The sequence below is a fragment of the Brassica rapa genome, chromosome A09 (genome assembly GCF_000309985.2).
Source record: "Brassica rapa cultivar Chiifu-401-42 chromosome A09, CAAS_Brap_v3.01, whole genome shotgun sequence".
In the NCBI taxonomy this organism is placed as follows: domain Eukaryota; kingdom Viridiplantae; phylum Streptophyta; class Magnoliopsida; order Brassicales; family Brassicaceae; genus Brassica; species Brassica rapa.
Window position 1 is genome coordinate 13,850,337 of NC_024803.2, and position 12,946 is coordinate 13,863,282.

Sequence of the window (12,946 nt, forward strand, 5' to 3'; positions counted from 1 at the left end):
TCTAGAGAAAACCTAACTTTACAATTTAGTGCCAAACCAAATTTGTAGAAGGCTTCATGCTTCTTATTGTCCGTAGACCTTAGCAAAGCAAGTCGGTTCCTCACATTCTTATCCAGAATTTTATGAAGAACTTGAGCTAAACGAGGAGCTTCCCCAGTAGACGCTTGTTCCTTTCACACCAGATCATATGGATAGCAGCCTGCTATACCTTTGGTGAGGTTGCACCAAATCCAGGATGAGAACTCACAGGAAAAGAACAAATGATTTCTAGTTTCAGCCAAATTTTTGCAAAGCACACACTGATCGAGCTGGTATAGCCATGTTCCATCGCACCATATGGTCCATCGTACTGAGCCTATTATACATCGCCAGCCATGTTATAGAGGAATATTTAGGCGTAGCTTGAGAAAACCAAACAACTTGCTCCCAACCACACTTCTGCACCCTAATGAGCTCCCAAGTCTCATAGGTAGAGAACATAGTGTGATAGTTAGATCCTCTCTTCCATAGACTAACATCGTCTCCCTCCACCATCAACTCTCTCGTGGAATCAAGAATGTCTTCAACTTCATTATATTTCTGAACTCTGTGCCTCCTCCTCCTATGATGAATAATCACATCATTCACCGTGGCATGCGAACTAACTCCCATATCAATAAAACCTCTCTCACCAAATATATCAAACAAAACTCCCACCTCCGACCAACAATCAAACCAAAAAGAAGTACTCTTCCCATTCTTAATCTCTTTCTTATAGAAATCTCAAGCTATGCTTATGAGTTTAGTAAGCTTCTTCCACATCCATGAACCTTTATTTCCTCTCACCCCAACCTCCCATAACATTTTCCCCACCAGCATATACTCTCTAATCCAACTACTCCACAACAACTGTCCAGAGAGCAAGCGCCATATCAATTTTAAACTATTCACCAGATTAACTTCTTTCAACCTCCTCAAACCTAGACCGCCCTCAGCCTTCGGCTTACAAACATCAGACCAAGCAATTTTTTCTTTAGAAGTTTTTAACTTAAGGCCAGACCAGAGAAATGCAGCACACAAACTTTCTATTTCCTTCATACACTGACTTGGAAGTCTGAAAGCTGAAGACCAGAAGTTCACAATGCTCATTAGAACTGATCTAATAAGTTGTAAGCGTCCTGCATAGTAGATCTGAAGATGCAGTTTCCTGAGATGATCTGTATCAGTTCGCGAAGTACTACAGGAGGTACTACAGGCGTGTGTCATAAAGATGGAACTTAATGAAAGTTTGGGTTTTGTGATGTGTGTGGGCTCGCTGAGCTTGGAAAAGGAAAGAAGATATGTGCTTGAAGACATATGGACGTTTCCATAAAGCAAAACGGAGTTTGCTTGAAGATGAAGTTTTCCATAAAGGAAATGCATGGAAAGTTACCTTATGTGTATTTGGAAGACTTGAAGAGCAAGTTGAAGACTTGGAGAGCGCGTTAAAGACGTGGAGAGCAAGTTCTGGTCTACTATATAAGGAGGGACGTGCCTTATGAGAAAGCCAGACCTCAGAGAATAAAGAGAGAGAGGTTTCCTTGGTGTGTGTTACTGCTTAGTGTCGAAGGACATTCTGAAGCATTGTCTGATGGAGTCCGATGTGGACTTAGTTTGGTGGCGTTGGAGTTGGCGCTTTGTGTGGTGGAGTTAGCCATCCTGTGTAGCTCGTGTGAGCTTTGTGTGTGCTTAGGTGATCAAGCGTTTTGGTGTCACTGATGTGCGTTAGGTGCTGACGTACTTGGTGAAGTACTTCCGTTGAGGTGGAAGATTGAAGTCTAGACTCAGGGGGAGTTTAGCAGAGGCGGTTTCATTGAAGAGATCTGTGAAGATTGCAGCTGTAGAAGACAGTGTGCTCCGATGCGTCGGATGGTGATCTATGCATGCGTGCTTGATTCCTAATCTCTGTAGATTGCTACTTAGAAAAGAGTGGTAAACACTAGTGTGTGTGTTGTATCATATAGCAATTGTAGGTTGCTCCTTGTTCTACGTCAATGAAATCTGGACGAGGTCCCGGGGATGTAGGAAACGAACCCCGTTAACAAACTTTGTGTGTTTTACTTTCTGCACTTGTTTTTCCTCGCCTCATCTGTACTAACAATTGGTATCAGAGCGGGTCGCCTAAGTTACTGGTGAGATCATGGATGATGAGGACGAAACTTGTTCAGAAAGTAGGATAAAGTTTGATTGAAGATCGTTGAAGATGGCGTGATGGAATTTCTTCCTAGGTATGGAAGGTGATGATCTTCGAGTTGGTTTTTGACCATGATGTGACTCATAGGGGGAGATTGAAGACGTGGTTTTCAAGTCGGTTATGATGAGTGCACATGCATAGTCAAAAAGGGGGAGATTGAAGATGCAGTTTCCTGAGATGATCTGTATCAGTTCGCGAAGTACTACAGGAGGTACTACAGGCGTGTGTCATAAAGATGGAGCTTAATGAAAGTTTGGGTTTTGTGATGTGTGTGGGCTCGCTGAGCTTGGAAAAGGAAAGAAGATATGTGCTTGAAGACATATGGACGTTTCCATAAAGCAAAACGGAGTTTGCTTGAAGATGAAGTTTTCCATAAAGGAAATGGAAAATTACCTTATGTGTATTTGGAAGACTTGAAGAGCAAGTTGAAAACTTGGAGAGTGAGTTAAAGACGTGGAGAGCAAGTTCTGGTCTACTATATAAGGAGGGACGTGCTTTATGAGAAAGCCAGACCTCAGAGAATAAAGAGAGAGAGGTTTCCTTGGTGTGTGTTACTGCTTGGTGTCGAAGGATATTCTGAAGCATTGTCTGATGGAGTCCGATGTGGACTTAGTTTGGTGGCGTTGGAGTTGGCGCTTTGTGTGATGGAGTTAGCCATCCTGTGTAGCTCGTGTGAGCTTTGTGTGTGCTTAGGTGATCAAGCGTTTTGGTATCACTGGTGTGCGTTAGGTGCTGACGTACTTGGTGAAGTCCTTCTGTGGAGGTGGAAGATTGAAGCTTAGACTCAGGGGGAGTTTAACAGAGGCGGTTTCATTGAAGAGATCTATGAAGATTGCAGCTGTAGAAGACGGTGTGCTCCGATGCGTCGGATGGTGATCTATGCATGCGTGCTTGATTCCTAATCTTTGTAGATTGCTACTTAGAAAAGAGTGGTAAATACTAGTGTGTGTGTTGTATCATATAGCAATTGTAGGTTTCTCTTTATTCTAAGTCAATGAAATCTGGACGAGGTCCCGGGGATGTAGGAAACGAACCCCGTTAACAAACTTTGTGTTTTACTTTCCGCACTTGTTTTTCGTCGTCTCATCTGCACTAACAGGATCAGCCTAGTTGTCCAGCTTTCTATACGTGTTCTTATTTTTTCAATCAACGGAATGTAATCATTCTTGTGCATCCCTTTCGTCAGGAGAGTCAGGCCAAGATAAATATGCATCTTGACATAACGATTCTTACGTCTTCACACTACTGAAGTACGGGAACAATTTTTTTTATCACATGAACACAGTAGCTTAACAGAGAAGCAGATTTTTGGTTATATGCAACATTTCTAACACTAAAGAAACAGGTATCAGACCAAAAAAATATTTTAATTTTTGTGACTTCTCATCACTACAATAGATTAGGGTAATTCACAATGGACCATAATCTGTTAAAAATTACTCAGGAATTCCCCAACTAGAATCGGCAAAATGCAGTCCATCGAATCTCGTTGGATCAAAAATTCTCGAGAGAAACGAGTTCATCGGAAATCAATTAGGAAATTTTCCACATTGATCTATTAATATTACCTCCCCTCCTTCACAACAAATCACCAAAAAAATATGTTTTCTCCTGATAATTTTCGTTGGTCAATGGATATACCTCCTACAGATCCAAAGACAAATTAATTTACACAAAACTATGCAAATGGTATTAGAAAATATAAAATCAACAGGTCATATAATTAGTGTATAACATCATATTGCATAACAAACAATCATCGAAAATATAAAATATATGTATCCTAAATGGAGTGAATTATAAATTTTACATTAACAATAATAGAAATTTGGTTGTATAAATGTTTTTGAAAGTGTGTGGAGGTCATAAACCTTGTTAAATCATTTGTATACTGTCATCATATATTGTCGATATATTATTTCTTTTGTAATACGAAACCTCAAATCCTTCGGAATTTTTGGGGTTAATCAAAAATATGCCAGTCCGTCGGGAATTTCACTTTGATTTCTGAAGGATTGGAATATATTTCACTTCGGTTACTATAAATTATTGGAAACATAAAATTTGAATATCTTTTTTAAAATAGTGACGGATTATAGAAGGCATATTCCATTAGGAATTCCTTGGGATTTTATTTTGTAATTGGGGGTTCTTTTCAGGTGTTTTTTTTGTTACAGATAGAATATACCATCCATCGAAAAAAGAAAAATAAAAACGGGAAAATGAACACTAAAATTTTGGTAACTGCCTAAAGTAAAAAAATATGTGGAAGGTTTTAATATATATACAAGATTTTTACCTGCGCTTACGCTTTGAAAGCAAATAATTGTTGGGAAATCTGTTTTTTTAGAGCAAAAAAAAGGTAACTATGTCCCTTTAGACTAATCTGTACTACTTTATGTCCTATTAGACTAATTTTTTCGAAAATGGCAGTAATGCCCTTAAAATTGTAATTTTTTGAAAAAGATAAATAATGAGTTCGACAAGCGGGATCGATCGATCCAGATTTACAAGTTACAGTGGATCGCTCGATCCCGATAATTATTCAGAACAAAAAAAAACGCGAAATATATACTGATCGACCTGGTCCATTTCACTCGATCGGCGAAGGTCGATTCCTTACAGATCGACCGATCCACTAAGAATAGATCGATCGATCCCGTGCCCAGGAAAGAATCCCAAATCGATTTTTTTGGTTTTGTATGATTATATCCGGGTTGATTCCCACTTGATTTGAACCGACCAAGCATGATTTCAACTTTTTAAGCTCGATTTCTCTGGGACAAAACCCTTAATTTCCCATTCACGAACAAAGGGAGAGAAAATCAAATTCTCACCCAAAGTTCATTAACCCTAACTCACTCAATTCTCTGATTTGGACGATTATTTGGCCTAACTCATACAATTTCGTGAGCTTTTTACGAATCTATCACTCTTTAGTTCGTTCTGCAAAGGTATGAAACTCTATCTCCACTTCTTTTTAGAGTTTGAAATTAGAAAGGTAAAAGGTAGATTTTTGAGTTAGTTAAGATATTTAGACTTCAATCATGTGTTAAGGTGATGATTAGAGAAGATTTTGTACACAATCATGGTTTAAATCATATTTTCGGGATAGATTTAGGGATTTTAGGTTTTTGTTATTAATAGATATATGTTGTATTGTTTTCAAATTTCAGGTATGGAGTTGGAGTTGCCTAATCGTTTATACGGTGAGGGATTGGAACCTCAGGTTAAGAAGATTAATAACAGCTGCCGACTAAAACTTCTCGAGTTGCTAAAAGAAAAAATGGAACCAGAATTCGATGAAGTTATGAAAGATCCCATTTTTTCACAGATTATGGTTATCCAGAAGAATGATCTGAAGTTTTCGGCGAGGTTGGTACACTCTTTTTTGTGTAAGGAGTTGATGACAAGCAAGAGACATGAGAAGTGGTTCACTTTCGCTAGGAGACCTCTGCGTTTTGGATTGCAAGAGTATCATGCTGTCACTGGTCTGAAAGTGAAGCGAGAGAATAACAGTGGGCTAGTGACATGGAAAGACGATAATGGTTTTTGGAGCAAGCAGATAAAGACAAATGGAAAAATAAATTTGCAGATCATAAAAAAGAAGCATTTGGAAGAGAGCAATACCTGGACTTGGGTTGATAGGGTGAGACTGATATATCTTTGCGTTATTATGGGTGTGGTGATGGGAAAGGATGAGAAGGTGAATATCCCGCATCTGTACATGAAGTTGGCGATGGATTTGGAGAAGCTTCGGAATTATCCATGGGGTCTGTATTCGTTTGATTTCCTTCTGAAGCAAATTGATAAAACAAGGCATAAATTAGAGCAGAAAGAGGGGTATCTGATGGAAGGATTCTTGTTTGGTTTCCAAATTTGGATAATGGAAGCTGTTCCTGCTTTAGGAGAGATTTGTGGCACAAAAGTCAGTAAAGATTTTACAGGTCCACTGTGTGGTAATTGGAGAGGATGTGCAAAATGTTCTTATGAAGATATCATTGGCGTTGAGAACTTATTCCCAGAAAACGTATGCAAATTTATTTTCAAATTAAAATATTTATTGTTTTGTTCACTTTACTAATGATTTGATTGATGTAGGGAATTTTGCATTCATTCATGGAATCCCACATAGATGGAGTGGTCCTTTTGGCAACTGATTTTGTACAGAAGGATGAGAAGAAAGATGAAAGAGTAGATCGTATTTTAGATATGATCAATAGTAAACATGATTGGAACAATCATGTTTGGGGAGTAAAAGAAGGTACGAACTCTGAATTTGAGGAATCTGGCGAAGAGAAAGGAGAGGATCAAACAGCTGATACTGAGAGAGGTGAAAATAGTCATGTTGCAGGGAATGTTGATGGCACAGCTGATGTTTCGGGAAGAAACAAGAGAAAGCATGCAGACCGAGGAGCAGAGTCAAGGAAAAAGAATGTTTTGTGCCACCTAGCTGCTTCATCAAAAGGAAATATTGACACAGATATGAAAAATTTCTTGGAGGATCTGGTACAAGCTTCTTTTACTGCTTTTGGGGAGAAATTCTGTCAGCAGTTCTCGGACAGGTTGGGTAAGATTGAGACTGAGGTTACACAACTCAGGACAGCTTCAGAGAGAACTGAGCAATTTGAGACCGTTGTAACCGACAGATTGGGGAAAATTGAGGCTGAGGTTACACAGCTCAGGACAAGTTTAGTGGTGACTGAATTGGTGGGAAAGAGTGATCAAGCAAGCGGTCCTAGCTTGACCAAAATCAACAGTGGTCCTAGCACCAGCAAAAAAGGAACTGCTCCAACAAAGAAAAAGGTAACTACTAAGAGAAAGAGTTAAAAGATGTTGAAAGCTTGGAACTAGGCGATGGAATGTAGGTCTTTGAAGCTAGGTTTGATGTAATATGTATTTGGAAGTTTGTATGTTTATTATGGATTTCGAACTTGGCGTTTATGTCTATTCTCTATTTTGAACATGAAACTTGTATGTGTAATTTGTAATTGTACGTGTTTGTCAACAGGCTGTAAAAAACCAAGAGTTAAAGACTGCTGATTCGTGTGTCAATTTACCTCGTGCAAAAGTTACTCAATCATCAGCTAGTGATCTTCGTATGGGTACACAAGAGTTTTTGGAAAGTTGCATGAAGAACCTTCCATTAGACACATTTGTGAAAGGTTTGAATCCTTCTCAAGCTAAAGTCGAAGATTCATTGGATTGGTTGGAACTTCCTAAATCATTGAAGAAGCCAACAGATTCATTGGAACTTCAAAAATCATTGAAGAAGCCAGCGGTCCGATTAGATGACCGAGATATAGAGCTAGACGGCGAAAATTTCCCTGATCGCTGCTTGGTGTTTGTGCATCCTACAGATTTTAAGAAGATGCAGGACTGGCAAGATACACGAACGTATGTTATTCCTTTGTATATATCATTCGGTTGATTTTCTTAATAATTGACATCTCTACCATTGTATTTTGTTTACAGAGCTATACAGATTGGTCCTTCTATGTTAGACGGTGATCTAGCCGGACGTATTATGTCTGCCAGCAGTTGGCTTAAAAACTACGTAAGCATTCGACTGGTTATTTCTATAAAATGTTACCTATTATATTACTGTATACATTACAGATTTGTCTTCGTTTTTGCAGGAAATTGATGCTATAATGTATGTTTTCCGGGAAAGAACAACATTGAAACGATGGAACGTAGATCGTGTTGCTTTCATGACATGCGTCTTCAGCGACCTCATTGCTAAGGATTACCAGAATTTCTGTAAGGGAATTAAAAAATACACTATGGATCCATTACTACTGCAATACGGTAAAGGTGAACTGCCTTCCCATGGAAGAACACAAATGTTGTGGAATGTCGATGTGGATCGGATGTACGTTCCTGTCTGGGTCAATTGCAACCATTGGATTGCTTTATGCATCAGTTTTGTGACTAGGAATATCCAGGTGTTTGACTGCGGGGGTAAAAAAAAAATCAAGGAAGTGGAAGCTTTCGCGCAGCTTATTCCTCGGATTGTCAAGGCCGTGCAGTCATTGACAATACAGAAGCATCTCCACATCACTCCGTACAATGTTTCCTATGTACCTATGAGTGGTCTTAACCGACTTCAATGTCATTGTGGTGTGTACACTATAAAACACATCGAATGCCACGTGCTTGGGTTGGACATATTTATGGTGAATGATGAGAACATCTGGGGAGCTCGGATAAAGATTATGTGGGATCTATGGGAAGCAGCTAATGATCTAGAACTGATTGAGAGAATGTCAAAGTATGAACCTATTAAGTGTAGTAAGCCTGCCGAGTATGTTGAGATTGATGATTTATGATTTATTGTTGGTTATGCTTTTTTAAACTTATTTTGTAATGATTTTAGGAGTTTGTGTTTTAATGGTTTTTTTCTATATACAGTACTTGATCTTACAAAATAAAAGACAACATTAACAATTGCGAATCCGGTAAATCTAAGTATATCGATCGATCTGTTCCATTACGCTCGTTTGGCAAAGCTTGATCAGGTTTCGGGATCGATCGATCTGTCTTTCGGATCGATCGATCCCGAACCCTGAGCATTATGCAGAACAAACACAAAACGCGCAGCATCTTTTGATCGACCTGTTCCAGTACGGTCGTTCGGCAAAACCGTGATTGTGAGAATTTTTCTTGAGAGAATGGAATCAAAACCCCCTTCACAAATCCTATCTCTCTCGATTTAACTCCGATTTGGACGATTCTTGAGCCTAACCCACACGATTTCGTGAGATAATTCCGAATCTACCACTCTTTCGGTCGATCTGTGAAGGTATGAAACTCTATCTCTACTTTTATAGTTCGAAATTTAAATAGCAAAAAGTGAAATTTTAGTGTTTTTAAGTCGTTTTGGCTTAAATCGTGTGTTAGGGTGATGATTAGTGACGATTTTCCATATAGCTCTTGCCTTAATTCGTAGTTTTAAGTTTGATTTAAAAATTTAGGGTTACTTATTTTATAAAAAAATTCCGAAAATTGGGAATTAATAGAGTGAGATTACTGATGCTGTAATGTTAGTTGTTGAGTTGCATAGGTGTTGAATCATTGTCCATGTCAATTTACTCAGTTTTACATTTGAGAACTCATTTGTAAAGGTTTGTGTGCAGAAAATGGTAAAAAAAGGACTACCGAAAAAGACCAAGGAAACAGCTGCTTCGACCTCGGCGCAGCCCGAAAGTGATGAGCCTCGGGAAGCAGCCCCTTGGCCTCGTGACCCATTGACTCCATTCTCTAAACTCCCTACAATTCATAACCGACAAATCTCAAGTAAGAAGGAGTTGAGAGAACTTGCATCCTACGCACACCGCGATTACTATGCTGGTTGGAGTGATTACCACTGCATTCTATACAATGGTTTGCAGCGGATGAGATTTAAACCAACAAAGTTCATCTGCGATTACACTACAAAGGAGTTGGGAATTGTGCGGGATGTCAAAAAGATGTGGAAAAACATGGGACTTGGGACTCTTGGCTACAATCCACAACCATTATATCCAGACTTGGTTATACAGTTTCTCTCTTCAGTTGAGTTGCACTACAAGTCCGAGGTAAACAAAGTTGCTAGCGAAGGTAAACTTACATTCCTATGTAGAGGACTGCTTTATGAGATGTCTATACACGAGCTGTGTATACTATTCGGATTTGAGACCCGACATGAGGCATGCTCTTTACCCAAGTTCCCTTGTGCTTACTTGTTGTGGAGCCAGATTGCAGACAGTTCTTATGTATCTCGGGAAGCTAAACTTGCAATGCTCAGAAACCCGGTCTTGCGAGTGGTAGCAAAATATCTGGGTCATCTTCTACTAGGAAAATCAGAAGCAGGATCAGTTACTGAAGATGAAGCGCAGCTTATTCACTACGGGCTGCCATTAGCTCTCAGGCCGACGTATGGTGTTGCAGATGAACCTCCAGCAGAGCTTTCGGTAAACATGGGAGCATTGTTTGCTCAGATGTTGTTTGAAAGGAAGTTTAGGGGTCTTCGTCCTCTTGACAGGAAGCCTTTGGATGAGTCTATTGGCAGTCTACTTACTCGGATCTTCATGCACCATGGTATTGATCTTTCGGATACTCCTTGTGTGGATACGGTTGACAGATTTGATGCCCAGTTCTTCCTAAACACCAAGATCCTTCATTCTGGTACAATTTACCGTTTTACCATGCCTGATGGGACAATCCTTCACTGCAAGCTTCCACAACCCGCTATCACATCTCTGACGTCTGTGGAGAACATGGAATTCAAGCCTCCTGCTGAAGTTCTTTACACGCCTCCTCCACCAGCTTCAAAACGTCGTCGTGGTTCTTCTTCTTCTGGTCCTGCACAGACACAATGTGAGGATGACACCATTCCGGATATCTCAGTCGATCATACTCCAAACCCTTCTATGGAGTATTTGTTACCACCATATACTGGTCAGTTTGATTCTGGAGCACCACCATTAGATGGTACACAGCAGCAGCAGTTCGCATGGACTGCCGATACATTAATCAAGCTCTCGACGATGATGCAGACTGTGTGGGGTGCACTCGCAAAGATTAGATGTCCACCTACTCCTTCCTGCTGCCGCGCTCCAAAGACTTCAGAGGCAGCTGATATGACTAGAGACGACGCAGAAAATGAACCATCTGATGAAGCAACCGATGAAGAGCGAGGTTCACGCCTCCATAGGAGCAGACGAGCACCAGGACAGAGTAGGAGCTGCAGTCCTGACGACCACCAATGATCAGTATCAGTTATATCTTTCCATTGTATTCCACCGGTTTTTTAAGTTTTCTGCGCATTTCGAATTCGGATCTCGATTGTTTGCATGTTTTATTAGTCCAGTTTGGATCATAACTTTGATTAATTATATAACCTATGGTAAGTTATCATTCTATTAATTATAGTCATGTAGGAGAGGATAAATGGAGGTTTTTATCATATTCTTTCTATTTTGCTGAGTTAAATTCGGTTCAAATAGGATGTATCAGAGTATGGGATCGATCGTTCCAAAGGGCAACCGATCGATCCATATTGCGGATCGATCGGTCCGAATTTCGATCGATCGGTCGGGACGAGATCGAGCTTTGCCGATCGAGAGAACTATACCAGGTCGATCAAAAGATTGTCCGTGTTTTTGTTTGTTTTGCATATTGATCAGGATCGACCAATGGATCGACCGTTCAATATACAGATCGATCGATCCACACTTCGTGGACATCACAGTTTGTTTAAGGGATTGATTGAATCAGATCTCCTAACCAAGTTAATACGGCATGAAGATTAAACAAAGTCCTCCCAAACTGAAACAAAGTTACTAATATTCAAGCAAATATAATCTGAAAAACTGAAACAAAGTTGTCACAAACAGAAACAAAGTTACTAGAAATCAAGCAAAAGAAGTTTGTTAAAATTTCACTAAATTGTGAAGAACACAGCCAACAAATCCACTATATTGGCATCTTGCAAGTTGCTCTATTATGACCACCAAGACCACATCTACTGCACTTACGAGACTGACCCCCCTGTGATCCTTGTGATGATCGGATTTTGTCTTCAACAGTTTCATATCTGCGTTTTCTATTTCTTCCAAGAGATCTTCTTGTCTCAGGCGGTAGCACTTCAGAATTTTCCACAACTTGTGGGACAGACCAACCATCTTCAGGAACTGAAATGGGATTTATGCTTTCTTGATAAGCTTCTCTCCAAGCTCCCGTGGTATACAAAAAATCAGTCAATGTATATGGTTCTCTACCAACAAAGAAACCAGCTTTTATTGCGTGTCTACAAGGGATTTTCGAGAGGTCGTACTTCCCACAAGAACAAGTCCGTTTGTCCAAATCAACAAAGCAGTCAATTGTATCGCCTTTAACAAGCAGCTGGCTATCGGTTACAGGGTAAACTGCGAAAGTTTTCCCCTTTCCAATTCTCCTATCAATCTTTTCCTCCACATCTATGGTCAAACGGTGGGTGTGCTTTGAAATCAACTTCTTACGCTTAAAAAACCAACGTGTCAGCATTTCTCTAATACTGTCCAACAAAGGAATTACGGGAAACTCTCTCGGCGAACGCAACGCAGAATTTATCGACTCTGCAGGATTGTTTGTCCTAATGTCATACCTGTATCCATGAAATTGACATCTAGCCCACTTTCTGACATCTGCTTCCATAAGATACGTTCCAATTGCTGGACTGATATTGCAAACATGAGCAAACGTCTTCTTGAAATCAACCACTCTATAAGCCTTTGAAGCCTTAGAAATCAACCCAGCTAATCCCTTCCCCTTGAAATATGATATCACATTATTCAACAAATGATGAATACAGATACCGTGTCTCGCTAGGGGATACACTTTCTCCACTGCCTTCGCTATTGACACTTGTCTATCCGAAATAAAAGCCAAACCATTATCATCAGCAACAACAACTTTTAATTCTCTCATAAACCATTCCCAAGACTGCTCATTCTCAGAGTCTACTATCCCAAATGCAATAGGATATAAATTTGAATTTCCATCTATAGCAGTTGCAACCAGTAGCACCCCTTTGAATTTACTCTTCAAGAATGTTCCATCGACAACAATGACACGCCTCATGACTGTGTTAAAGCCTCTGATCGATTGACCAAACGCTATAAACAGATATCGAAATCTACCATCGACGTCAGTCTTGTAAGAGGAATGTGTACCCGGATTGGCCTCTCGCAGCATGTGCAAATATTTTGG

The 12,946-nt window shown here is 39.8% G+C and overlaps 1 protein-coding gene across 4 annotated transcripts; it reads left to right on the forward strand.

The window, feature by feature from the left end:
• Positions 1-111: 111 nt before the first annotated feature.
• Positions 112-12,620, forward strand: LOC117128476. Of its 4 annotated transcripts, XM_033280923.1 has the most exons (7): positions 112-2,122; positions 2,313-6,242; positions 6,314-7,018; positions 7,224-7,609; positions 7,688-7,769; positions 7,852-8,733; positions 10,826-11,059. In XM_033280923.1, the coding sequence occupies exons 2-6, from the start codon at positions 5,364-5,366 to the stop codon at positions 8,542-8,544; spliced, it is 2,745 nt and encodes a 914-aa protein (XP_033136814.1). In that variant the 5' UTR covers positions 112-2,122; positions 2,313-5,363; the 3' UTR covers positions 8,545-8,733; positions 10,826-11,059. The 4 variants fall into 4 exon arrangements, with proteins under 4 accessions (XP_033136814.1, XP_033136813.1, XP_033136815.1 ...); XM_033280922.1 differs by lacking the exon at positions 10,826-11,059 and adding an exon at positions 12,312-12,620 and having other exon boundaries at positions 112-6,242; positions 7,852-8,383; XM_033280924.1 differs by lacking the exon at positions 10,826-11,059 and adding an exon at positions 12,226-12,620 and having other exon boundaries at positions 112-6,242; positions 7,852-7,991.
• Positions 12,621-12,946: the final 326 nt, after the last annotated feature.